The 24593-nt window shown below is 49.5% G+C and overlaps 1 protein-coding gene across 1 annotated transcript in view; it reads left to right on the forward strand.

Moving 5' to 3' along the window:
* Window positions 1–24593, forward strand: part of LOC121300530 (single-stranded DNA-binding protein 3-like) — a 36335-nt gene that overhangs the window by 9373 nt on the left and 2369 nt on the right. Inside the window, exons 2-8 of the mRNA XM_041229095.1 lie at window positions 186–258; window positions 2527–2588; window positions 4255–4339; window positions 16860–17009; window positions 22723–22790; window positions 23324–23369; window positions 23536–23571. Of these exons, the coding sequence (XP_041085029.1) occupies window positions 186–258; window positions 2527–2588; window positions 4255–4339; window positions 16860–17009; window positions 22723–22790; window positions 23324–23369; window positions 23536–23571 (520 nt within the window). The remainder of the gene's footprint in view (window positions 1–185; window positions 259–2526; window positions 2589–4254; window positions 4340–16859; window positions 17010–22722; window positions 22791–23323; window positions 23370–23535; window positions 23572–24593) is intronic.

Here is a 24593-nt window from a genome sequence, read left to right on the forward strand (position 1 = left end):
TGAGGGGACTTCATATCCTGTACATCTAATTCAGAGAAGAGTACAGCCTGATCTGAACACCCCCTGCCTGCCTGTGAGTCCCGGGCCCCTCTCAAGCAGAGACTGATGCCTATCTGTCTTCTTGTCTGTGTTTGCAGTGTAGTGGGCAGTGTGCTAATCTGCTTGTGTTTCCCGCTTTCTTGCAGGTTAGCGCTGTACGTGTACGAGTATTTACTGCATGTGGGGGCACAGAAATCTGCACAGACTTTCCTGTCGGAGGTAAGTGATTCCAGTCCTCAAATCTCGGTCTTTAACCCTTTCAGTCTCGGATGTTGACACACACCGTCGTTGGAACTTCACGGGACTCCGCGCTCCCAGTCTGAGGTCGTGTAGAAATGATATTTCAATAATGCTTGCATGTCCTGTCCATGTGTACTCAGTAACACGGTTTATTCTTCAGCTCGACACAAATATGACTGAAAGGGTTAATTGTGTTGTTTTATTTAACTGTATGCATTTTACTGGACTGCAATTTCAATAGTGTTTCCAGACCATGCCTTTTTTTTTTCGCCCATTGACGTCGTTCTTCCTTGCTGTGCCAGAAAGAGACACGTTCTCAGTGACCCTCCCCCCCCCCCCCCCCCCCCCCCCCCCCCCCCCTCCCCCCGCCACACTTTACAGTTTTGTATTAACAGCTCCAGAGTCTGTGTGTCGGGGTGTTTTCCATTTCACACAACATTAAGAAACTGTACAGTACATGGATCCCCGAGGGGCTCGCCTGGTAAAAGCAGGGCCATGTGGTGTGCAGGGTGAGTCATGCAGTCAGACAAGTCAGGGCGTGTTTGAATTGCAGGCAGGACGGTGTAGGAGTGTGGTTTACAACGAACAGGAAGAGACAGTACATTTCGGTTCTCAGTCCTCGTCACCGTAACGGAGACCTGAGGGACCAACCAAGGTCCCTTCAGTTTGGTGGTCGCTGCAAAAGAAGATGAATGGACCACACGTAGTTTTTCAACCCTCTGGTCACAGAGGGAGAGTGGGCATGGGTTCTGGCACTCCTCACGTTGCATTGGCTCTGGCACTCCTGTGGGTTAGGGAAGCAAAACCACTGGGGACTGTTTCTCTTCCTCGTGCTGCAGCAGAAGTTTGCCAGCCCAGTGAGCTCAGAGCGGACACCTGCAGGGCTGGCCTTTGTCCTGCAGAGGCCGGTAGCTCGCTGACATCCACTCTAGAGTTCCTGGGTGTAGAAGAGGTAGCTGGCTCGGAGGACGCCCGCCGAACCTTCGGTTCTCCTGAGCAGCTGTGCGGGGAATCGCCGGCGAGGACATTCGAAAACTGGGGAGGAAATCAGTGGTAAAATAATTGGACTTTTAAATAAAAAAATGAAGCCTTTGAAAATGCAGCCTGCAGATCTTGAACATCCTGGTAATGTATTGGTGTTCCAGTCCAATGCAGGGCAAGCGGATTCCATCCCGCTGCAGCTGCCTGTAAGCACAGTGCATGAAGAAACAGCGCCGAGTAAACAAGCTGCAAATCGGCTGCTGTTAACACGTCTCCCCCCTCGTTCTGCTCATTAAACGCTGCCATGTGTTTGCAATCGGATGCAATCTCATCTGCTCCTTTTTGCAGTCCAGAAGGTGAAATTGCTTAATAATGTGTTCTTAACCTCGGGACCTGGAGACATTATTACAGCTCATGCTGAGAATGTGTGCCCCTCCATGTGCAAGTTCACTGTTTGTAAAAACCCATACAGGATCCATCGCTGCTGCCTGACCTGGTATCCCATTAATAAAGGTCCAGTTTGAGTGCCCATGGTTTGCCATGCTCCCTGTGCCAGGGTAGTAGTATAGGAGGTTCTGAGTGACCACTTCAGTGTGCGTGTGTCTCTACAGTTGTCTTCTAAAACCAATTAACCCATGTAATGCCCATTGCCATCTTCTGTTGCAAGCAGAGCACCAAAGGGTTCATCGAACCTTGCATTGGGTCAGGTTCTAGATACGTAGAAACAGCAGCTTTTACCCATGCAAAACTCCTTGGGCATTACAGAGCTGAACTGGGTTCAAATGCAATGCAATTGATGTGAGTATCTCGGAATGGATTTGCATTTAATTAGCAATTTAACAAAATGTCTGAATAAATAGATGGAGTAGGTCTTGAGATGTTTCCAGTAATCGGAATGCAAACGGATTCCTGAAGACTCTTACTGCCTGGCTTCTGTTTGTGTTCGTAAGGCTCATTGATTGATTGATTGTGCTTGGCGCGCGCCCGTGTGTGCGTGCGTGTGCGTGTGTGTGCGTGTGAGTGTGTGTGTTTGTTTTCCTCCCCAGTAGACTTGCATTAGCTCAGTGATTTGAACCCCACAGGTCTGTCTATTAAAACGAACCCCCCTGATTGCTTGATTGCTTAATTGCTTAATGAGAGCTGTCAGCTTCACAGCTGCCGAGCCTCCATGGGGTCGATCTTGGAGTGGATCAGGAAGGCCAGAGTTCCACTGATCTAAGGCAGCAGTTGAGAGAGATGTATTTATTTATTTTTCCTCTCTTGCAGATCCGATGGGAGAAGAATATCACGTTGGGCGAGCCACCTGGATTTTTACACTCCTGGTGGTGGTAAGTGTGGATTGAAATTTTAAACTCAGTCTGTGTAGAATAGGACATGCTGCGAGGTGCTGTACAATACAAGCTAATATCCATCTGCCACACGTCTGGACCTGCAGTCCCGGCCACTCTGACCCTGAGCGGGTGGCAGCCCTGCTTGTGTCCGACCCGCCAGCTTGTACTGTTGTTTTTGTAAGAGAAGACAAATCAGAGAAGACGGAACAGGACAGCCGATGTTTCCGTCTGATGCAAAGTCATCAATGTCGGGGCCTCGTTCCTAAATTCGTACGTATTCCCCCCCCCAAATAATGAGACGACCCCGTATGTGCTGCTTGGCCAGTCCCAGGGCGGTTCGGTCTGTCAGCAGCTGTGTGTCTGTGAGCAAGCCCTCGCTGTCGGGAGCATGTGGTCGACCCCCCCCCACACAGCAGGACAGCAGTGCTGCTCCTCAAACAAAGAGCCCCCCGGTCCAGATGGCAGGAGACGGCCGCTGCACCTTTGTCTCTGAATCGGCTTTTGTTTGCGGGGGAAAACCGAAAGGATTAACTCCTTGCATTCCAGGCCCCTTTGTGTCTGACAAGCAAATCCCTCTTGTCCCTTTTTGTTTGCTGCTGGAAGGCTGAATGGGGCCACAGGAGGAGGGAGGGAGGGAGGGGTCTGATCCCTGAAGTCAGGGGCTCACTGAACCTTGAAGTCTAGAATGAATGGGGGGGGGGGGCTTTTCCTAACCTTGTTACCTCTTTTAAAGTTCATCTGGTGAATCAGTAACCCATGTTTTATAACCCCGGTTCCCAAATCTCACTGGCAAAGCAGTCTCACTAAGTGATTTTGCTGTTTTCGTTTTTTTCTGTCTTCTGGTGAAGTAAGCGCGTTGTATAAACTCACTTCCTGTGCAGCAGTTATTAGAGCTCCCCTACTCGCCTTAGTTCCATGTGCGGAATCCTAGAACTTTCCGTGTGCAGGAAGTAAATTCGATTTGAGATGGCGCCCGCGCTCCCTCCGGTCTCTTTATGGCTGTCTGATAGATGTGATTACGCAGCTCCCTCTGCTTGGATTATTAGAAATGGATTTGGAGCTCGAGCACAGACCAGCCCGGAGAGACTGGGCAGGCAGCACTGGCACTGGGCTTTACCCGACAATGAGAAACCTGCAATCTATTAAAAACTGAGCTCCTTACTGAAAGATAAAAAACAAAAGAAGCATGTGGAAATCGTGTTACTTTAGCCTAAAGAAAGGGTGATGTACCTGTCTGTGAACATGCTGTTAACTGTGGGATGGACAGGTGTAGATAATGGCTAGAAGCCGTCACACTGAATTACTCTATTGAACACTTGCTATGTTTTGCTGGTATATGTTGTTATGGTAACACTGTGAAGTAAGCAGATGTTGTGGCTAGTGCCTTCAACGGGCAGAAGAGAATTGAATGAATTATGAAGAAAGATATAAAATGATGTGATGTTAATATATATATAAGTGTTCCCACTAGTCCTGCCAGACTCTGGACTCCACAGTGTATTCAGTCCTGCCAGACTCTGGACTCCACAGTGTATTCAGTCCTGCCAGACTCTGGACTCCACAGTGTATTCAGTCCTGCCAGACTCTGGACTCCACAGTGTATTCAGTCCTGCCAGACTCTGGACTCCACAGTGTATTCAGTCCTGACTCTTTCCCCTCGCAGTGTATTCTGGGACCTGTACTGCGCCGCGCCCGACCGACGAGAGACATGCGAGCATTCCAGTGAAGCCAAGGCCTTCCACGACTACGTGAGTACCAATCGGGGTCTGCCTCCCGTCGCTAGGGGCGTGCCGCGCAGCGATCCAGGCAGTGGGCTTCTCTGTCACGTCTCTGTGGGTAGTGTTCTACCCGAGTTCGATTGCATGTCGCTGTGCGTGTTTCTGTCGAGGTGTTTGAACGCATCATGCGCCAGTTCTTTTTAGCGTCCAGTTTTAACACGACTGCAAGGCTGCAGCTCGGGGCATCTGAATAGCTGCTGGTTTGGCTCTGTGTTTACTGCCTCTGCTCTCTCTGCGGTTACTCTTGTTTCAGGTTGGTCTGGTAGAAGCCGCGGTCAGAGCGTGGTGTGGTCAGTGAAAATGGGCCTTTAGTTACCTGAAGTCATTTGTAGCAGGCTAATGGCAGGCCTAGCATTCCTGTAGTGACGGGGGTCTATCCGAATGGTGACATTGATGACACGTGTGATAGAACTAATGCATTGGTCATTAGGGGCAGCAGTAAGACTCCTATTGCGTTGCATAGTCGTTAGAAAGCAGATTCTGAATAGCTGGAATTCCTATCCTGCAACCATGTTGATTTGCACCCCCCCCTCCCCTGCTCTTTCGGAAGTCTTTGCCTGAAGTTCTCGTCCGAGGATTGATGATCTGCTTCCCTTGACCTGCTGTAAGTTCACAGGGTCAGTGCTGATCCGGCCAGAGTGACAGCTTGTAATTAAATCTGACGCTCTGCACATTATCCAGCCTGCTTTTTATACCTGCAAACACCAGGCCTTCAGAACGGTGCACACAGCGGTTCACATCTACTTGCACCCCAAGAAGTCAAACCCTAACTTCCAGTGGTGACAGGCTGGTGCATTAACAGTACCCTGCTAGGCTGCCCAGTTTCTTTAAGATAGGACAGTGCTGCGCCTGGACTGTGGGTGTAAAGATACTGAGAGGGGAAAGCGCATGCTTTTAATAGAACTGAGGGTGAGACTTTTAGAAATAGTTCATGTAGATGGGACAGAAAGCCCAACAAAGCAAAGGATTTCTGTCGTGCCCCAGAGAAGCCTGGTTGTTTATTTACTAACACATCCCCAGGTTCCTCACTGCTGCTGAGACAGTAAGGGGGGTGGAGAGGGGCGCTCAGGAGCTCTGGCTGGGGGTGGAGAGGGGCGCTCAGGAGCTCTGGCTGGGGGTGGAGAGGGGCGCTCAGGAGCTCTGGCTGGGGGTGGAGAGGGGCGCTCAGGAGCTCTGGCTGGGGGTGGAGAGGGGTGCTCAGGAGCGCTGTAATCTGATCTCTGCTGCTGCTGCTGCAGTGCTGAGCCCACCCAGGGACAGGGCTGTGCTGGTCTTCACAATCACTCATTCACCAAGCACATAGTCGCTCTCTTTACATCCGCTGTGCCGGGCTGTAGCAAGCAGACAGCTTTTGCAAGGTACAGGGAGACCTGGGTTCAAGGCCGCCAGCCTGAAGGAAGCAAACAACGCTGGAAATGCTACAGCAATTCACCTGTTTGTTTGTTTATTAATCGTTGCAATCCGATCCTTTGTTTACCAGTACTCCGACCATGTTTTTCTCATTGGGAATTCTCTCGGGATCCAGCAGTGATCCGCTCGAGTCCCTGCCCAGGTTCTGGAGCCCTGCAGGGGGGGTGTATTGCACTCTCTCCAGGCATCTGCTTGTGGAAATAAAACATTGGTCTCCACTGGTACCTTTATCAACAGACACCTAAAGTAAACTCTACCAGCCAGCAAACATGATAAAGAATAAATAAATAAATAAATAAAATAATCCTTCTCTTTGTGTGTGAGGCTTGTCATGACCACAATGTATTACAATGACAATGTAACAGTATTGCAACTGCTCCCCCTACTGGTTCCTTTCTTTGCGCTTGGCTTCGGTAAATGAATTAAACGCGCCTGCTCTCGGGTTGGCTGCCCGGCTACACAATGGGGATCTTGACTCCGGCGAATGCTAGCCAGATTCCTGGCAGCTGGAGAAAGCATTTCACCCCGAGCCCTGGGCGGAATGTCACCGTGGCTCGGCTTGGTTGTGCCTTCCCAGATCAGAGCCTGCAGCCCCCCATCTCTCTCTGTCTCTCTCTCTCTCTCTCTCTCTCTCTCTCTGTGTTACCAACGCGACAACAGCCCTGTCATGCTGGGTTTTGTGAAGATGCTAATTTGCTTTGCCGCCCCTTCTCTTTTTTTTGTGGCTGTGTTGGTGGTTTGAGGGGGAGGGGTGTTTTCTGGAGCCTCTTAGCAGATGCAAGTGTCTCTTTGTTTACAAGGCAAGTTACCATCCAAAACCATTTAATTATAATACGACTTCATATCTTTATCCCATGACGATTATTACTAGATGTGAAATGAGGCTTAATTTTTTTTTTAAATTACATTTAGTTTTTCTTTATTCCACATTTTATTATTATTCTCTTGAGCAGTTTCTGAATGTGACTCCATACGTATGTGTGTGTGTGTGTGTGTGTGTGTGTGTGTGTGTGTAATTTAGAACAAAACATTGTAAAATCGAGTGTCCCTTTAACTGCAGCTCAGGAGCGGTCCAGCTGCGTGTGTCGGGGGACTGGAGTAACATCCGATATCGCCTCGCTGCCCCCGAGAAGGACTCTGTAAATAAACAGTGTACAGTGCTGTGATCCAGGGTGTGTGCGTAAGCGCTCGCTGCCCCCCTCCCTGCTCTCTCTCTCGCTCGCTCGTTCCTTTTCTCTTTCACTGTTTATCTGCTGCCTTCCCTCTCCCTCGTATTGATTGGATATTCTGGCAGGCTGCCAGCGATGCCAGCTCACACGGAGAGATTGTGTGGGGGGAGTGAAAGGAGGACTTTCCTCTCTCTCCATCGTGTCACCACCCCCCCCCCAAGCCCCCGCCGACCAAACGGTTGCATAATGACGTATACACAAGTAAAATGGTTGCCACGATGAATACTTTGCAGTTCTGACTATCCAGGACTGAGCTGGGTGCTGTAGACTCTCTCCTTGGGCCTGTCTGTCTCCCTCAATCCACACCAGCGCTCTGCATCAAGGGGTGGGAGTTTACCAGAACCCAAGTCTACTCACTTTTCTGTAGAATCAGTGCTTTTCTTTAGAATCAGTTAACAGGGCTCCTGTTTGTCTATGGGCTCTCTGGGCATGCTCAGTGCACAATGGCAAGAGAGTCATTACTATTTGATTTGGTTTAGAGTGTGAGGGGAAGGGGGGGGGGGTGGTTGGTCCACTGGGTTCTCTCGCAGCGCAGGAGTTATTTTATTAGTCGTGTGCAGACCCTATCCCTGGGGAACAGCCAGCGAGGGAGAGGGGAGAGGATCAGATCCTAGTCCCTCGACACTGGAGAACTGCCAGCCGGCACAGTCCTCCGGAGAGTGCAGGACACCCTCCCTCATCTCTCCACTGAAGCAGCAAAATATTCCAGCTCCTCCCAGGCGTGCCAGCACCCCTTGATAAAACAAAAACTCTTCTAGTCTTTATAGGAGGAGGTATGGAAGACACAAATGCATGGTAACTTCCTGTGAGGGTGCTACTTCTAAAGCAATGGTGGGGGTGTAATTGGAAATGCTTTCATGTGCCCAAAACTAGTGTTATTTTTTTTTTTTTTTTTGTCATCTGTTTTCAATATCCATGCATGAAAGGATTCAGGATTAATTGCTTTTCTTCCTAAAACGTTTGGGATGTACCAGGATTCCTTAGGTTCTGTGCAGTCTTTAATCCAGCAGCTGTGCCCTCGTATCCCCAGTCCTAAATGACTTGGCAAAGTCAAACCAGCTCTGGGGCGAGTGAATGGTTCTCTACAAGGAGGACTTGGCACGAAGATTACTGTAGACCAGCATCTCCCATCCCACGTGTGTCAAGCAAAGAACTGGGATGTCTGCTGTTAGTTTTCTTTTGTGTGTGTGTGTTTTACGCACCGGTTCCACTAGTGCACGGAACACAAGATGTTTAGAAAGTCATTCACAAACCAGTGGCTGTCTGGCTGCTGAATTGGTGCTTGGCAGGGGAAGCTGGCGTGTGCTCTCGCTGGAACGGGCGCTGTCTGCTGGTGAAGCAAAGGCTTGGCATCTCTCCACAGAGACCAAAGTGCCAAAGTACTAGTTTCAAGTACCAGCTGGGAATGATTCGACCCGTACTCTCTGGAGCGGAGAGGCTCGGCTTGGGGCTCCGGTCTGGAGCGGAGAGGCTCGGCTCGGGGCTCCGTTCTGGAGCGGAGAGGCTCGGCTCGGGGCTCCGCTCTGGAGCGGAGCGGAGAGGCTCGGCTCGGGGCTCTGCTCTGGAGTGGAGAGGCTCGGCTCAGAGCTTTCAGGACAGCGGTAATGCGACAGGACTGGAAATAAGACTCCTATTGCACAGCAGTTTCACCCAGTCTAGGTTTTACTATGAGCTTGCTTGGCCACAGTGTGTAGGGAACAAGCACAGGTGTGTCTTATTAAACTCTTAGTAAAACCAGGAATGGATCAAACTGCTGTGCAATGGGAGTCTGATTTCCATCTCTGTGTGAGGTTAGAAAATTCTGTATCTGTCTACTGCTGTTTTTAAGACAATAGAGGATCTCTTGCTAAATAGTCTGTGCTGCTGGGTACTAGAGAATAGATATCTTTTGTTTCTTATTGTAAAAAGAAGCCTTGCTCACCGGTTTCACACAGTTAGAAGTGGCCTCATGTTTTATGCAAAATATCTGACATTTCATTCTAGCAGGAACAAAATTGCTGGAGAAGATTTTTGCCACTAGCAAAAAAAAAAAAAAAAAAAGACTTGCGACTGTGCATAAATGATTTTCATTTTGAATTAATGAGGTTCTCCTGAGCTGAGACGCGCACACACACGCACACGCACACAGCGACACACACTTCAGCAGGTCAGCTGGCAGATTTAGGCCTCGTGTCCATGACAACCCTGTATGTGTGAAGTGCACTCTGGGATTGTTGACAACACCAAGGGTGGCCAATCACTAATCAAGCTGCTAGTAAAACCTGGATGGGTGAAACTGCTGTGCAACAGGAGTCTTATTAAAACCCCTGCATTTGTTATTAAATTATTATTTCTGTTAATAATCTGTTAAGCAGCATCTCTGCCTGTTTATTGCCCTGGCTGGGTGCTGTGGAATTGAATGAGAGCAATCCTGTCACTCCTCTATCTGCCACTCAGTTACTCATATTAATAAACCCTGTGGGAGCCTGCTAACGAGACGCTAGCACCCCAGCCCGCCATCAGAGGGGATTCCATGAAAGTGTTTCAAACACGACAAGCATTTTAAAAGAAAACCTTCAATGCAGGAGTATTTACCTGAGCCCTTACGATGTGGGTTTATTTAGGAAGGTTCGTTCCTCTCTGGTTTTAATGAAAAGGGAGCCCCCCCTCCCCCTTCCTGTAACCCTCTCCATGTCTCTCCCTCACTCCCAGCTCCGAAATCGGAGCCCCTTCCAGCAGGATATCCTCCGACTTCCTGTCCCCTGGGGGTGGGGCAGGAAAGTCGACCTGGGCATGTTAACCCTCTCCCTGCCAGCTCTCCTCTCAGCCACTCGGATTCCTGTTGAAGTTGCCCCCGCTTGTTGGCCCTTCACTGACGGTCGTTACAGCGCAGCCAGTTTCACATTGTGAGCTGCGTGTCGTCACAAGTCTTGTACGCTGGCTGCTGTCCTGTACCAGAGCCTGCGAAGTTCACACAGCGCTGTGCCCCCGTGTGCCAGTCACTCCCAGCAGTGCTGCAGATTCAGAGATGCCCGTTGTGGGCTCACACAAGTAGGCATAGTTGTTCTAATAGATGTGAGTGTGACGTGGAGTCTGATCTCTGCACAGGACTGGCTCTGTTCTTTACATCTTCTTTATATGGTTATTGTCTTTGTGTGGGTTGGGCCATCCTGGAATAGACTTGTCTGTTTTCATTTCTCCTCCATATTTTTTAAGAAACTCGATCCCAAGATCCATGGAAAGAAACATGGTGACGTTTTAAGCAATTTTATAGAAGTCTTTCATTTATTCATGTACTAATGTATCCTGTTTTTTTTTTTTTTTTTTTTAGTACAGCACAGAAAATGATATTAATATTTCATTAATTTTTTTACAACTCCCAGTTAGGCTAATTATTTATTATTATTATTATTATTATTATTATTATTAATAATAGTATTTTTGAACAAGTCTAGCTCGTCTCTCACTTGATCTGTATCCTCAGCAGGCTTGCATTGTGCCACTCCCATTGGTGTTTTTGATTAATTTTAATTAGTTAATTTTATCAGAATAGCTTGTTAAAGTAGGGCATCTCTCTCTCTCCCCCTCTCTCTCTGCCTGGGGGACAGCGTGTTGACCCGACACATCTCCATGACAACGGCTTCTCTGAGACGGAGCCCAGCTGGTTCTGATTGGCGGGTGGGGGGGCTGGCGACCCCACTCCTCCTGCGGGACCCCTGGGCTGCAGATGTTCACGTGCCACACTGGTACAAACAGAAGGGAGGGGTCCGCGGGGTCCTAGCGCCTGCCCGTTCAGGGACACTCGGAAGCGTTTGCGTCCTCGCACACTATTGATATTCTTATAGGCGCCGGTTTTTAAAACCATGGACCTGGAATCGGCCTGCCCTCGGCCCGTTGGGATTAACGTCTTGCGTACTGTGGGGGTGTTAACCAGTTCAGAGCTGATATAACAGCAGGGATGGCAGTAAGAATCCCATTCCGTAGCAGTTTGATCCAGTCCTGGTTTTACCGGGAGTTTACCGTGCTTGTTATGTCTGCACACTGTGGCTGAATAAGCTCATGGAAAGCTCTGCTACACAAGGGGAGTCTTGTTGCCATCCCTTGACTTGATTAAAAGCACGTTAAACCAGTGAATACAAAGTGAAATCAGTCCAGCTGTTTTCTTGGTCTCTGTCTTGGTAGCTGGACATCGTACGACATCACGTGACCAGAACACACACAACCCCCACCCCCCCCCAGACCCGACGGAAGTCCAAAGTGACGTCCCAGGGGGGGGGGGGGGGGGGGTGTGGGGGGTACTAACCCCCCCCTCAAAACCAGAAGTTTAAAAAAAAAAAAAAAGCAGGACCCTGTGGGGTGCGGAGAGGGGGCAGGCGGAGGAACGCTTTCTGGAGCAGGGCGTCCGGAACGCTTTCCCCATCAGTTCATCCCACCCCCCCCCCCCCCCCCCCCCCCCCCCCCCCCCCCCGCGTTCAAGTAACCATTTCATAGGGCCGTAGTGTTCAAGGATGTTGTGAAATGAGAGGTTCTGGTGTGGAAGAGCTCTGGGCCGATACATAGGCTTTCAGTATGAAGTCACTGAACGGTTGTCTGCTTGACTTGGTTTCTTCGCGGTTTGACCTGCAGTGTTTTTGAAGTTCTGGATGGGTTAAGCACCCTTATGTCTCTCTTGGGTGACCCTGCTGGCAGTGGAATGGCTTGGAAGAGGAGCCACGGGATCACACAGCTGGTTTAAAGGATTTGTTTACGTGGCTGCGAGTTATGTTAGGGCTGGCAGGGATGTGGTTAAGGCTGCCGTTGTGTGTTTGTGGGGCTCCCTCCCTGCCTCCCTGCCTGCCTCTCTCCCTGCCTGCCTGCCTGCCTGCCTGCCTCCTCTATGCTTTTGCCCCAGGCTGTGTTTCTTTTGGCTGCCACCACAGATCCTCCATTGTCTTGGGAGGGATTCTGTGCAGGTCTGCAAAGTGAGTTCAGCTGGGCCGTCCCACAGTGATCAGCCCCTGATAAATACAACACTGGCCCCCCCTCCCCAACCCCTAACCTCTAGCAGGTCTAGCCCTACCCGAGACATCCCTGTGTGCTGAACCGCCAACAGCATTGAAAACATTTATTATTATTATTATTATTATTAATGTTCAAAACTACAGACATTAAATGAATCCATTAAACGGTTCTGAAGGGGCCGGTCTAGGGCTCTGTTGGAAATGGACCCTCCTCCTCATGCCGAGTGCAGAAGGGATCCACTGGGCCGGTACACACACCTGCTGTACTGTGTAGTAAACGGAGCCCCTCTCTCTGCTCGCTCTCCACTGTACACTGAGAGGTGGTGAGCCTGAGAGCGGAGTCCAGCACAAATACTCAGCATGGGTGCTTCAGGGGTTTCTTTTCGTCACTTTAAACAGTAGAATTAATCAGAAGTGTAATTGTGTGTGAGGGGGGCTAGGACCCTGCAGACTCCAGGTTTGTGTTGGCAGGTCTTTGCTCTGCTGGCTGCACCCCCCCTCTCCCTCACTCCCCCGGGTCCTAGCACAGGATACTCCACTCCACTCCACAGCCCCGCTGCACCCAGCCAGTCCCCGAGATTAATTAAGTGTGAAAAGGGATGAGATAGTGATGGAAATGCATTCATTTCCCAGGGCTGAGACAGAGAAATCCCTGCCTGCCTACTACACTGGCATCTCTCTCTGTCTCTCTCCTCCCGCAGAGCTCTGAGGGAATGCTCTTTAGTGGGGTCTGACGGCAGCCAGTGTCTTTGACCCTCCTCTCTCTTGAGCTCTACATGCCTTCTGCAATTTCTTTCCGCTCTACTCTGCCCTTGTTTAAAAAAAAAAAAAAAAAAAAAAAATGAAAACCAGTTGTGCAAAATAAGAGATGGGAGCTCCCCCCCCCCCTCCACCATCACAAGCGAGGCTCTGAGTCGGGTTTGGAAGATTGGAAACATGCACAGCGAGAGGGAGGGAGGGGCAGTGCGGGGGAGGCGTTCTTCAATGCACCATCGACACACACCTCGAATATCAATAAACAAACATGTTCAGAATCTGAATAAAGACTTCTCGTGGATCGGAGTGTTTTGTCGCTGCCCATGCACCCGTAACAATTAAGACTCCTATTGCATAGCACTTTGATCCAGTGCTGGTTTTAGTCTAATCAGACACACCCGAGCGTGTTATCTATACACTGTAGCTAATCAAGCTCCTAGTAAAACCTGGAAGGGGTGAAATACTGCTATGCAACAGGAGTCTGTTTTCCACTCCTGCTTTACAAGAATGCATGTCCTTCCAGCATCAGAAAGATCTTTTTTTGTGTAAACATTTTTATTTTTTAAGTGCTGTTCTTGAAAATATTTTCTGAAGTGAAGCGAGTCTGAGGAGTCGTCCTGCGTTTTGAGTAGGGTTGAGTCTGTTCCATGTGTGTGATGTTTCATGCATGCATTCCCTGTGCAGCCCTGTGCCTATGGTAACGTATACAATCACTGAATGAATCAGAATTCTGTACGGGGCTGTACGTGCCAGCACGAATGTTGTGTCAGATTCTGTGCTGTTTTATAGCTAAACCGAAACAATGCAAAAACAACTTCTATAGAAACAAGGTCCCTTGCATGCAGTGCTCAGATCTGGTACAGCAGGGATGGCAAAAACAGCATCTCTCAGTGCAGTGGAGCCTGAAGCTCTCTTTGAACCCGGGTCTCCTAGGTGATTAGCGTGTGCATTAAGACAGAACATTAATCCACCAGAACCCGCCCCCCTGCGTTCAATAATTCATGTTGCTAAAACTGCCATCCTCAGCCCAGATTATTAATAAACCCTGTCCACTGTGAGTCACTGCTGCTGATTCTCTGCTGTATTACTGGGAGAGAGGCTGTGGGTTTCTCTGGTGTGGGTGGGCTGTGACTCGGTCTCTAAGTGCTTGAGACCCCAATCTCATTAAAATGAGCCCTCTCATGTCTGCATTCGGGCAATGGTGTGCTTTTTTGCAGCCAGGGACCGGGAATGCTGGGGACCTGAATCAAAAATGAAAATATCGCTGCCTTTGCTTTTAGGGTAAGCGTGTGTGTCTGTCTTGTGTACACCTTTTTGTTTTTTAATGGAAGTGCAGCGTTTTGATTGGCTAGACACGATTTTCCTCAAGGCCTTTTACCCAATAAGGGGACAGTGCAGCGGTCATTCCCATCACAAGCCCGGGGGTGTTCCCTTTAGCGAGACGCTACACAGTATTTCTTTTCTGTTTAGTATGTCTTGCTAATTAACGCCATTAATTGTCTTCAGTTAGCCGTGAGCGCGTGCCGGCCTTGTTCCCGTCTCTTTCTTGTTTCGATCGGGAGGTGGGCGGCTTTAACAAGGACCCTGTCCCGCGGGCGGCTGATGAGTTTAACGAGCTCGAGTCTGACCTGGCTTTGATTCCTCGGAGTCACTGAGGGGTTACAACAAGTGGAGGAGGGGCTGCTGAGCCGGGTCTGGGGGGGGAGGGACACGCAGTGATTCAGGACAAGTAACAGAAGAGTCATGCTTCCTGTCTGCTGGACATTAACAGCATACAGGAAGCGACACTGTAAATGTATGTGACAAAACCTGAGGTCAGACTTGAGATATAAAAAGGAAAGAGTAAGAAATGTGAGCTTTCCTGCATGAGCGAGAGAGGGAGCAGTTCAGTCTCCGTGCTTCAAGCCTGCACTGGATTGGAAGGAGCACCCTTTCTCTTAGGGGGGTGAGGGAGGGAGGGAGCAGTTGAGTCTCCTGAAGTGCTGCAGAGCTCCCCCCCCCCCCCCCCCCCCCCCAGCCCTGCAGTTTTCCCCCAGTTCCCAGGCCTCGAGGTGGGCACGGTGCCCGGAGCTCAGCCCTGATGCGGGGCACGGAGGGCTTTCCCTGCAGATCTGTTTACTGGTAATTAATTTACCTGATTGATGCAACAGCTGTTGGGAAAACAAAACGCTGCGACTGGAGGGGTTCCCTGCGTTCTACAGCTTGCTCCCGCAGAGCCCCGTTCTGATTGATTAAAAGGTGCATCTGTCAGCCAGCAGCCTTGATTACTGCTTCCCAGCTCTCCAGCTAATCTTTACAGAGCCTACTTCAGTGACACATATATTGGAGCAGTTGGCACGGGGTCCTGGTTAAACATGACAGGCAGGCAGCGATGCTGTAGCGCGAGCTGTAGGGCTGTTCGAGTTCTAGCGGCCTTCCTGCCAGAGGATCGTTGCCTCGTGAGAGCGCGCGGTAGTGCACAGCTCTGGTTTCTGCGTATTCCACAGCAGACGCTCATGCTTTCTGCTCTAGGTAGAACAGTGGCCGTGATTCTACTGCAAAGCGTGCACTGTTTCTCATTCTGTTATGCTCGGTGTGTCAGTGTTCCTCTGTGTGTGGTTGGTGGTTTTGGTTTCTGTATGAGGTAATCCGAGCGGAATCTGAGACAGTTTCCCCTGCCCTGGGGTTTCTTACAGATTCCTACTATCACTTGCAACAGGAAGGTATAAAAAGTATTAAAATATTCCAATGAATAGTAATAAGTAATCGAATAATTCCTAGTCCTGGGATCAGTCCACTAACAGTGAGTCCGGTCTGTGGCTGATGCCGGAGCGCTCGATGGGGTTAATTAGCGAAGCCGCGTGCCTCTCTCTGCACTCTCTCACTCACGTGGCTTCCAGCAAGGGCTGCTGCATGATTGACGGCCTGAGGGTTTTAATGGGCACTAGAGAGGGAGCTGAGGTCTAGGTTTCCATGGCAACTCTGCGAATTGGGGCTGCTTACCTGACTGCGTTGAGGGGAGCCTGCTTGCCTGGACACTGAGCTCAGCCGCCCTCCCCCAGCCCATCTACCTGGCTCTGTCTCCTGGAGCTGGTGAATCTGCTGTGCAATAGGAAGCTTATTTCCATCCCCAGCCACTGCATCATTCTAATTCTGCAACGAAACAAACACACGAGCGAAGAGGCTGGAATGGGAGGTGGGGAGAGCAGTTCAGTCTTCGAAGGGTTAATGTGGTGAAAGGCTTGACGGTGTGTAAGCCCCCGTGGGGTCAGGGGTCAGAGGTCAGCGCTGCTGTTTGTGTAGTGGCTGTGTTCTGGATCAGGTTACCGGGACTAGCAGACGAATCTGTTAGGGTTTCGGACAGCCTGCTGTGTAATCCACTTTCCAGGGTGCTGCAGAACAGCCAGAGAGAAAGGAGACCTGGGGGGGGAGGCTGGAACAGCAGATTGAACGCTGCCTGTACAGCTGTGTGCAGGTGTTTTCTTCTGTGAGCTGCTGATGGGCTGAACACCTTCAGTTCAAGAGTCCAGACTCCTCCAGGTTTTCTAGACATCGTTACAATTAAAGAACTGATTAGGACCTGCGAGGAGGGTAAATCTGGTTCAGTTCATTTTGGTTGCAGAGGGAAGAAAGATTTAGGTCGAGGATTGAGCCCCCTGCAGGGGTGGAAAAAAACTCCCATTGCATAGCAGTTGGATCCATTCCTGCTTTTGCAATTAGTGTAATAGAACACACCTGAGCTTGTTACCTGTACACTGGGGGCCGATCAGGTCCGTAGTAAAACCTGGACTGGGTGACCCTGCTATGCAATGAGTCGTCTTTCCATCCCTGCCTCCTGACCTGTATGTTGGGGTTCGAATCTATCTGCTGGAGAATCCTCCTCCATCATTCGTTGCTCAGGCAGTGGCCTGTGTTTTTCTTTAGAAACACGCAGAACATACTGAAGTAGACTCGCAAGGTAGAGCTCATCTCTCTGGGCTCAGTTGAGGTGTTTACGGGGTGTATGAAGCAGCAATGGTGAAGCGTGCTGAAGAAGGTCCACAGTGTCACCCTGCCTCCCCTCCTCGGCCCCTGTTCTTCACAGCTTCTCTGTGCTGTGTGCTAACAAGTCTCTCTCTCTCTCTCTGTGTCTTGCAGAGTGCAGCTGCTGCACCCAGCCCTGTGATGGGCAACATGCCCCCCAACGATGGCATGCCAGGCGGTCCCATGCCCCCCGGCTTCTTTCAGGTAGGTACCCCTTCTTTTCCAGGCACCCCACCCCACCTCTCTGAAGGTTCCAGTGATTTTGTCCGTCACTATTGTCATCTTCTAAACTCCTGTGTTTGCTGCTGCAGTGTTGTGGATTTCTCTCAAGTCACTGTGAGTGTGCCATGCTCTTGTGGGCCCTGTAGAGGGGTGGGTGGGTGGACGCGGGGGGCTTGCTTTCCCTTGCAGGTTTTTTTTTTTTTTTTGGGGGGGGGGGGGGGGGGGGGGGGGGGGGGGGTGGTGCACACCTTCTATGTAATGTCATGTCTGAGAGCCGACCTCGCAGGGTCAGGAGGTCAGGCAAGGTGGCCACTGGGGGTCGCGGAGGCGGTCAGTGGCGGAGCCGAGCAGTTTTGGCACCAGGGTCGTCTGGTGTGCCGGTCTTGCGGCTTTCAAACTGGGGGCCTGGGGACCCTAAGGGCCACACTGCATCCGTTTTAACTTTGTTCTTTTCAATAATAAAGAATGGATATTTGATCTACGTTTTTGTGCATCATGCAGGCAGCCCATCACTTGTGATCAATGCTGGGATGTCTGGAGAAACTGTTCCCGGAGGCAGCACCCAGTACGGGACACGATAGTATTGAAACGGGGGGGGGGGGAGATCTCAGGGCGAGGGTGAGGATGGTCCAGGCTTCACTCTTCAAGCCTTGGTCGTGATGTTTGTGGCTCTGTTTTGAAGCAGTAGGTCTGTCTGGGGCTGAGCCTGTGTGTGATCAGGAGTGAGAGAGTGTGGCAGGGGCCTGTCAGGGTTCAGGAACTGTTGTTTCAGCTCACACATGGCTGGGATTGTGCAGACAGGCTGCGCAGCTCCCTGAACTCCTCCTGAGCCTCCTTGTGAAAGGGACTCACTCACTCACTCACTCACATGTTTTTTGCTACATTGTTCTTAGTTACCTAGATTAATTAAAAAAATATGCAGGGTTCTGCACATTCAGTCTTATTGAAATAAAAATGAAATCTGTATTTTTAATAATAATTATTGATGTGTTTTTTTGTGGATTGCATTTTAAATGGCGGTTTGGAGCGTCTGTTTTGTTTTATTTATTTATTTTGCAAAGGGGCTGGAGCCATGAATGTGATATGTGTACAACAAAACATAAAGACATGACTTGTCACAAGTAATTAAAAAGAAGTATTTATTATTTGCAATGGATATGCTTTAACAATCAGTAAATCAAATTTATTTTTCTTTTTAAAACAAGATATTTTTTTTATTTAGAATTTCGTTTTTTTTTGTCCTGGCTCCTGATTAGCAGTGAGACAGCACCTCCTTGTGGTAGAAATCCGGTACTGTCTGCAAGCCTTGGTGTGCCTGCTGGGGGGAGGGGGGGGAGGTCTGCCTCACTCCCTGACGGGAAGCTGTGCTGAGCCAAACCACGGTTATCTCGTTATCTGGATAGGAAGTGATAGCATTAATTGCTTCGTTTACCGGCGCTTTGATGGATCTTGTGACTGGTGGCGCTCTCCCAGGGCTACAGTCCTTTAAACAGCACATGCTTTTCATTCTGCGCAGGTTTGGGTGGAGGTGGAAGGATTATTAACTGCTGTAAATGTTAGAGGATGGCAATATCCCAGCAGCGAGGCTCCTATTAATGTCTCTGCTGGGGGGGGGGGGGTTGGATTAGACTCGCCTCTACGATATTTTATTGCACACTTAAGGAAATATGTTTATTTATTAAATAAGGCAGTCAGCGCTGTTGGTCGCCAAAGAAAATCCTTGCAATTCAGAAGCTGTCTGTTTATCAACGCTGAGCTGCTTGTGTTTTGCTTTCTGTCTCAACGATTTGCAGAGGCAGTGTCTTGTGTGTTTTTTTTTTTATTTTAATGAGAACTTCTCTGTGCACAGACTAGTCTTATTTCACACGGTGTGGTTTTACCCAGAGCTTCATTTTCAAGATGCGATTACAGGACTGAGCTGTCAGCATGCAGAGCTATCTGACTGCGGTACACACACACAAAAATCAGACTAAACCTGTTAAAGGTGGTAATAAAATGCTAAAAACCGCCACGCGGGAGGCTTCCACTGTACAATGTTCGAGTCTTGCTGTGTGCTGCGTGCTTCTAAAATCAGCCCCTCCCGAGTGTCTCTGTGTGTCAGATGCATGTGCAAGCCTGCTGTATCGCTCACCCTGCCTCTCGTTCTCCAGACAGACAGGTCTGTTTGCAGGTGGAAGGGCAGCAATACTGCTGCACACTATCACTGTGCAGATTGCTGTGAAACACGTCTCTCAAACACAGCACTGTGCACTACAGTACAGCACAGTGCATCAGGAGCAGTCTGCCTGTGTGTAAATATCACGCTGCTATAGTACAGTACAGTGCATCAGGAGCAGTCTGCCTGTGTGTAAATATCACGCTGCTACAGTACAGTACAGTGCATCAGGAGCAGTCTGCCTGTGTGTAAATATCACGCTGCTACAATACAGTACAGTGCATCAGGAGCAGTCTGCCTGTGTGTAAATATCACGCTGCTACAGTACAGTACAGTGCATCAGGAGCAGTCTGCCTGTGTGTAAATATCACGCTGCTACAGTACAGTACAGTGCATCAGGAGCAGTCTGCCTGTGTGTAAATATCACGCTGCTACAGTACAGTACAGTGCATCAGGAGCAGTCTGCCTGTGTGTAAATATCACGCTGCTACAGTACAGTACAGTGCATCAGGAGCAGTCTGCCTGTGTGTAAATATCACGCTGCTACAGCTTGTACAGTCATCAGGAGCAGTCTGCCTGTGTGTATCATCACGCTGCTACAGTACAGTCATCAGGAGCAGTCTGCCTGTGTGTAAATATCACGCTGCTACAATACAGTACAGTGCATCAGGAGCAGTCTGCCTGTGTGTAAATATCACGCTGCTACAGTACAGTACAGTGCATCAGGAGCAGTCTGCCTGTGTGTACAATATCACGCTGCTACAGTACAGTACAGTGCATCAGGAGCAGTCTGCCTGTGTGGAAATATCACGCTGCTACAGTACAGTACAGTGCATCAGGAGCAGTCTGCCTGTGTGTAAATATCACGCTGCTATTCAGTACAGTGCATCAGGAGCAGTCAAATATCACGCTGCTACAGTACAGTGCATCAGGAGCAGTCTGCCTGTGTGTAAATATCACGCTGCTATAGTACAGTACAGTGCATCAGGAGCAGTCTGCCTGTGTGTAAATATCACGCTGCTACAGTACAGTACAGTGCATCAGGAGCAGTCCGCCTGTGTGTAAATATCACGCTGCTAGGTACAGTACAGTGCATCAGGAGCAGTCCCTGTGTGTAAATATCACGCTCTAATTACAACTGCATCAGGAGCAGTCTGCCTGTGTGTGAATATCACGCTGCTACGTACGGGTCTGATGCTGCAGTTCGCCTGTGAGGGCTATCACGCTGCTACAGTACAGTACAGTGCATCAGGAGCAGTCATTGTGTGTGAATATCACGCTGCTACAGAAAAACAGTCTATCAGGAGCAGTCTCCTGTTTGTTTATATCACGCTGCTACAGCACAACTGAAGCATGAGCAGTCTGCCTGTGTGGAGATATCACGCACTAAGTGCATCACAGTGCATTGAGTTGCAGTCCCCTGTTCCCCAATATCACGCTGCGATATCATATTAATCAGGAGCAGTTGCCTTCTGTGCTTGGATATCACGCTGCTACAAACAGTACAGTGCATCAGGAGCAGTGTGTGTGTGTGTAAATATCACGCTGCTACAGAGACAGAGACAGTGCATCAGGAGCAGTTCTACCTGTGTGTAAATATCACGCTGTTGCTACAGATTTGCATCAGGAGCAGTCTCCTGTGTGTAAATATCACGCTGCTACAGTACAGTACAGTGCATCAGGAGCAGTCTGCCTGTGTGTAAATATCACGCTGCTACAGTACAGTGCATCAGGAGCAGTCTGCCTGTGTGTAAATATCACGCTGCTACAGTACAGTACAGTGCATCAGGAGCAGTCTGCCTGTGTGTAAATATCACGCTGCTATAGTACAGTACAGTGCATCAGGAGCAGTCTGCCTGTGTGTAAATATCACGCTGCTACAGCACAGTACAGTGCATCAGGAGCAGTCCGCCTGTGTGTAAATGTCACGCTGCTACAATACAGTACAGTGCATCAGGAGCAGTCCGCCTGTGTGTAAATATCACGCTGCTACAGTACAGTACAGTGCATCAGGAGCAGTCTGCCTGTGTGTAAATATCACGCTGCTACAATACAGTACAGTGCATCAGGAGCAGTCTGCCTGTGTGTAAATATCACGCTGCTACAGCAGTACAGTGCATCAGGAGCAGTCTGCCTGTGTGTAAATATCACGCTGCTACAGTACAGTACAGTGCATCAGGAGCAGTCTGCCTGTGTGTCTATCACGCTGCTACAGTACAGTACAGTGCATCAGGAGCAGTCTGCCTGTGTGTAAATATCACGCTGCTACAATACAGTACAGTGCATCAGGAGCAGTCTGCCTGTGTGTAAATATCACGCTGCTACAGTACAGTACAGTGCATCAGGAGCAGTCTGCCTGTGTGTAAATATCACGCTGCTACAGTACAGTACAGTGCATCAGGAGCAGTCTGCCTGTGTGTAAATATCACGCTGCTACAGTACAGTACAGTGCATCAGGAGCAGTCTGCCTGTGTGTAAATATCACGCTGCTACAGTACAGTACAGTGCATCAGGAGCAGTCTGCCTGTGTGTAAATATCACGCTGCTACAGTACAGTACAGTGCATCAGGAGCAGTCTGCCTGTGTGTAAATATCACGCTGCTACAGTACAGTACAGTGCATCAGGAGCAGTCTGCCTGTGTGTAAATATCACGCTGCTATGTGTACAGTGCATCAGGAGCAGTCATGCCTGTGTGTAAATATCACGCTGCTATAGTACAGTACAGTGCATCAGGAGCAGTCTGCCTGTGTGTAAATATCACGCTGCTACAGTACAGTGCATCAGGAGCAGTCTGCCTGTGTGAAAATATCACGCTGCTACAGTACATCAGGAGCAGTCTGCCTGTGTGTAAATATCACGCTGCTACAGTACAGCACAGTGCATCAGGAGCAGTCTGCCTGTGTGTAAATATCACGCTGCTACAGTACAGTACAGTGCATCAGGAGCAGTCTGCCTGTGTGTAAATATCACGCTGCTACAGTACAGTACAGTGCATCAGGAGCAGTCTGCCTGTGTGTAAATATCACGCTGCTATCCAGTACAGTGCATCAGGAGCAGTCTGCCTGTGTGTAAATATCACGCTGCTACAGTACAGTACAGTGCATCAGGAGCAGTCTGCCTGTGTGTAAATATCACGCTGCTATAGTACAGTACAGTGCATCAGGAGCAGTCTGCCTGTGTGTAAATATCACGCTGCTACAGTACAGTGCATCAGGAGCAGTCTGCCTGTGTGTAAATATCACGCTGCTACAGTACAGTACAGTGCATCAGGAGCAGTCTGCCTGTGTGTAAATATCACGCTGCTACAATACAGTACAGTGCATCAGGAGCAGTCTGCCTGTGTGTAAATATCACGCTGCTAGTACAGTGCATCAGGAGCAGTCCCGCCTGTGTGTAAATATCACGCTGCTACAGTACAGTACAGTGCATCAGGAGCAGTCCGTGTGTGTAAATATCACGGTCTGCCTCTGATTCTCCCCCCCACCCCCAGCCTCTCGGAGAGCACGTGAAGGATTGGGACCAGGCTCCTGTTTTAAAGTGGCTGCTGTTCCTCCAGTCACTGCCTCGCTTCCTGATTCTTATATTTGTTCTCTCTGCAGAACTATGGGGGAGGAATGAGACCCCCACCCAGCTCGCTAGGGGGCCCCGGCATGCCTGGGATGAACATGTGAGTAGCGGGGGTGGGGGGGGGTTGAATCAGTGCTGCTTGAAATGCATGGGCAAGAATGGCCGCGTTGGCATCAGAAAGCTGAGGAAGCCAATGCATGAGCGAGGGCTGAAATCAGCAGCCTCCATTCTGCTTGAAGGAAGAGAACACTAGGACTGTGAAAAGGGTTGAAATGATGATAATAATATAATAATAATAAAATAGAAATGAGGTGTATATGTTCAAAGTGTGACTTGTGACTGAACAGCCCATCAGCAATAAACCTAAATCAGTGAGCTGTTTGATGGCAGAGTCTTGGAGTTTCAGTAATTGCTGGACCTTCTCGTTTTGCCATGAGCGAGTGAGCCAGCCCTCTTGTGGTGTGCAATAACTGGGCAGAGGAACCCGACAGAGAGCAAACTGATTGGAGAAGGATGACACGAGGGCTGGTTTGCTTTGGCATGTGGGTACCTTTGGGGCATGGCACCGGTCAGAGTCACGAAGCTTATGTATCGACCCCCAGCTCACCGACTCTCTCTCTCTCTCTCTCTCAGGGGTCCGGGAGGAAGGGGCCCCTGGCCGAATCCGAACTCAAACTCGGTAAGTTTTAGTAACGCCAAAAGTAACTTTTTAATAAATCAGACTTATTTATTGTATTAACAAACTCTCAGGGCTTTCAGACTGAGGTAAAGACGCTTACCTGACTACACTGAGAACGTGCCTCTGTTCTAATGACCGGAGGATTCTCTCTGTCTTGTTTTCACAGATAGCATATTCCTCGTCGTCTCCGGGGAATTACGTGGTGAGTAAAGTGATAAAACCTAACCCTAACCCTAGCATCCTACACAAACCCTGACCCTAACCCTAACACTGACCCTAGCATTCTACACGAACCCTGACCCTAACCCTAACACTGACCCTAGCATCCTACACAAACCCTGACCCTAACCCTAACACTGACCCTAGCATTCCTACACGAACCCTGACCCTAACCCTAACACTGACCCTAGCATTCTACACGAACCCTGACCCTAACCCTAACACTGACCCTAGCATTCTACACGAACACTGACCCTAACCCTAACACTGACCCTAGCATTCTACACGAACACTGACCCTAACCCTAACACTGACCCTAGCATTCTACACGAACACTGACCCTAACCCTAACACTGACCCTAGCATTCTACACGAACACTGACCCTAACCCTAACACTGACCCTAGCACTAACACTAACCCTAACACTAACCTGGGACCCTGAGGATTGGGGCATTATAACAACCTAGCAATTGGGATACACGAACCCTGACCCTAACCCTAAACACTGACCCTAGCATTCTACACGAACCCTGACCCTAACCCTAACACTGACCTAGCATTCTACACGAACTTTTTACACTGACCCTAACCCTAACACTGACCCTACATTCTACACGAACCTGACCTAACCCTAACACTGACCTAGGATCTACACGAACCCTGAAACACACTGACCAGCATGACCCTACAACACTGACCCTATTCTACACGAACCCTGACCCTAACCCTAACACTGACCCTAGCATTCTGGGACCTAACCCTAACAATGGACCCTTAGCATTCGTACACGAAAACTGACCCTAACCCTAACATGACCCTAGCATTCTACACGACACCCTGACCCCTAACCCATAACACTGACCCCTAGCATTCACATCGAACACTGAACCCTAACCCTAACAGACCCTAGCCTTCTCAGCACGAACCCGACCTTTCATAACCTAACACTGAACCCCTAGCATTCTTACACGCAACAGGACCTGACCCTAACCCTAACACTGACC

Source organism: Polyodon spathula, chromosome 26, assembly GCF_017654505.1.
Source record: "Polyodon spathula isolate WHYD16114869_AA chromosome 26, ASM1765450v1, whole genome shotgun sequence".
Classification (NCBI taxonomy): domain Eukaryota; kingdom Metazoa; phylum Chordata; class Actinopteri; order Acipenseriformes; family Polyodontidae; genus Polyodon; species Polyodon spathula.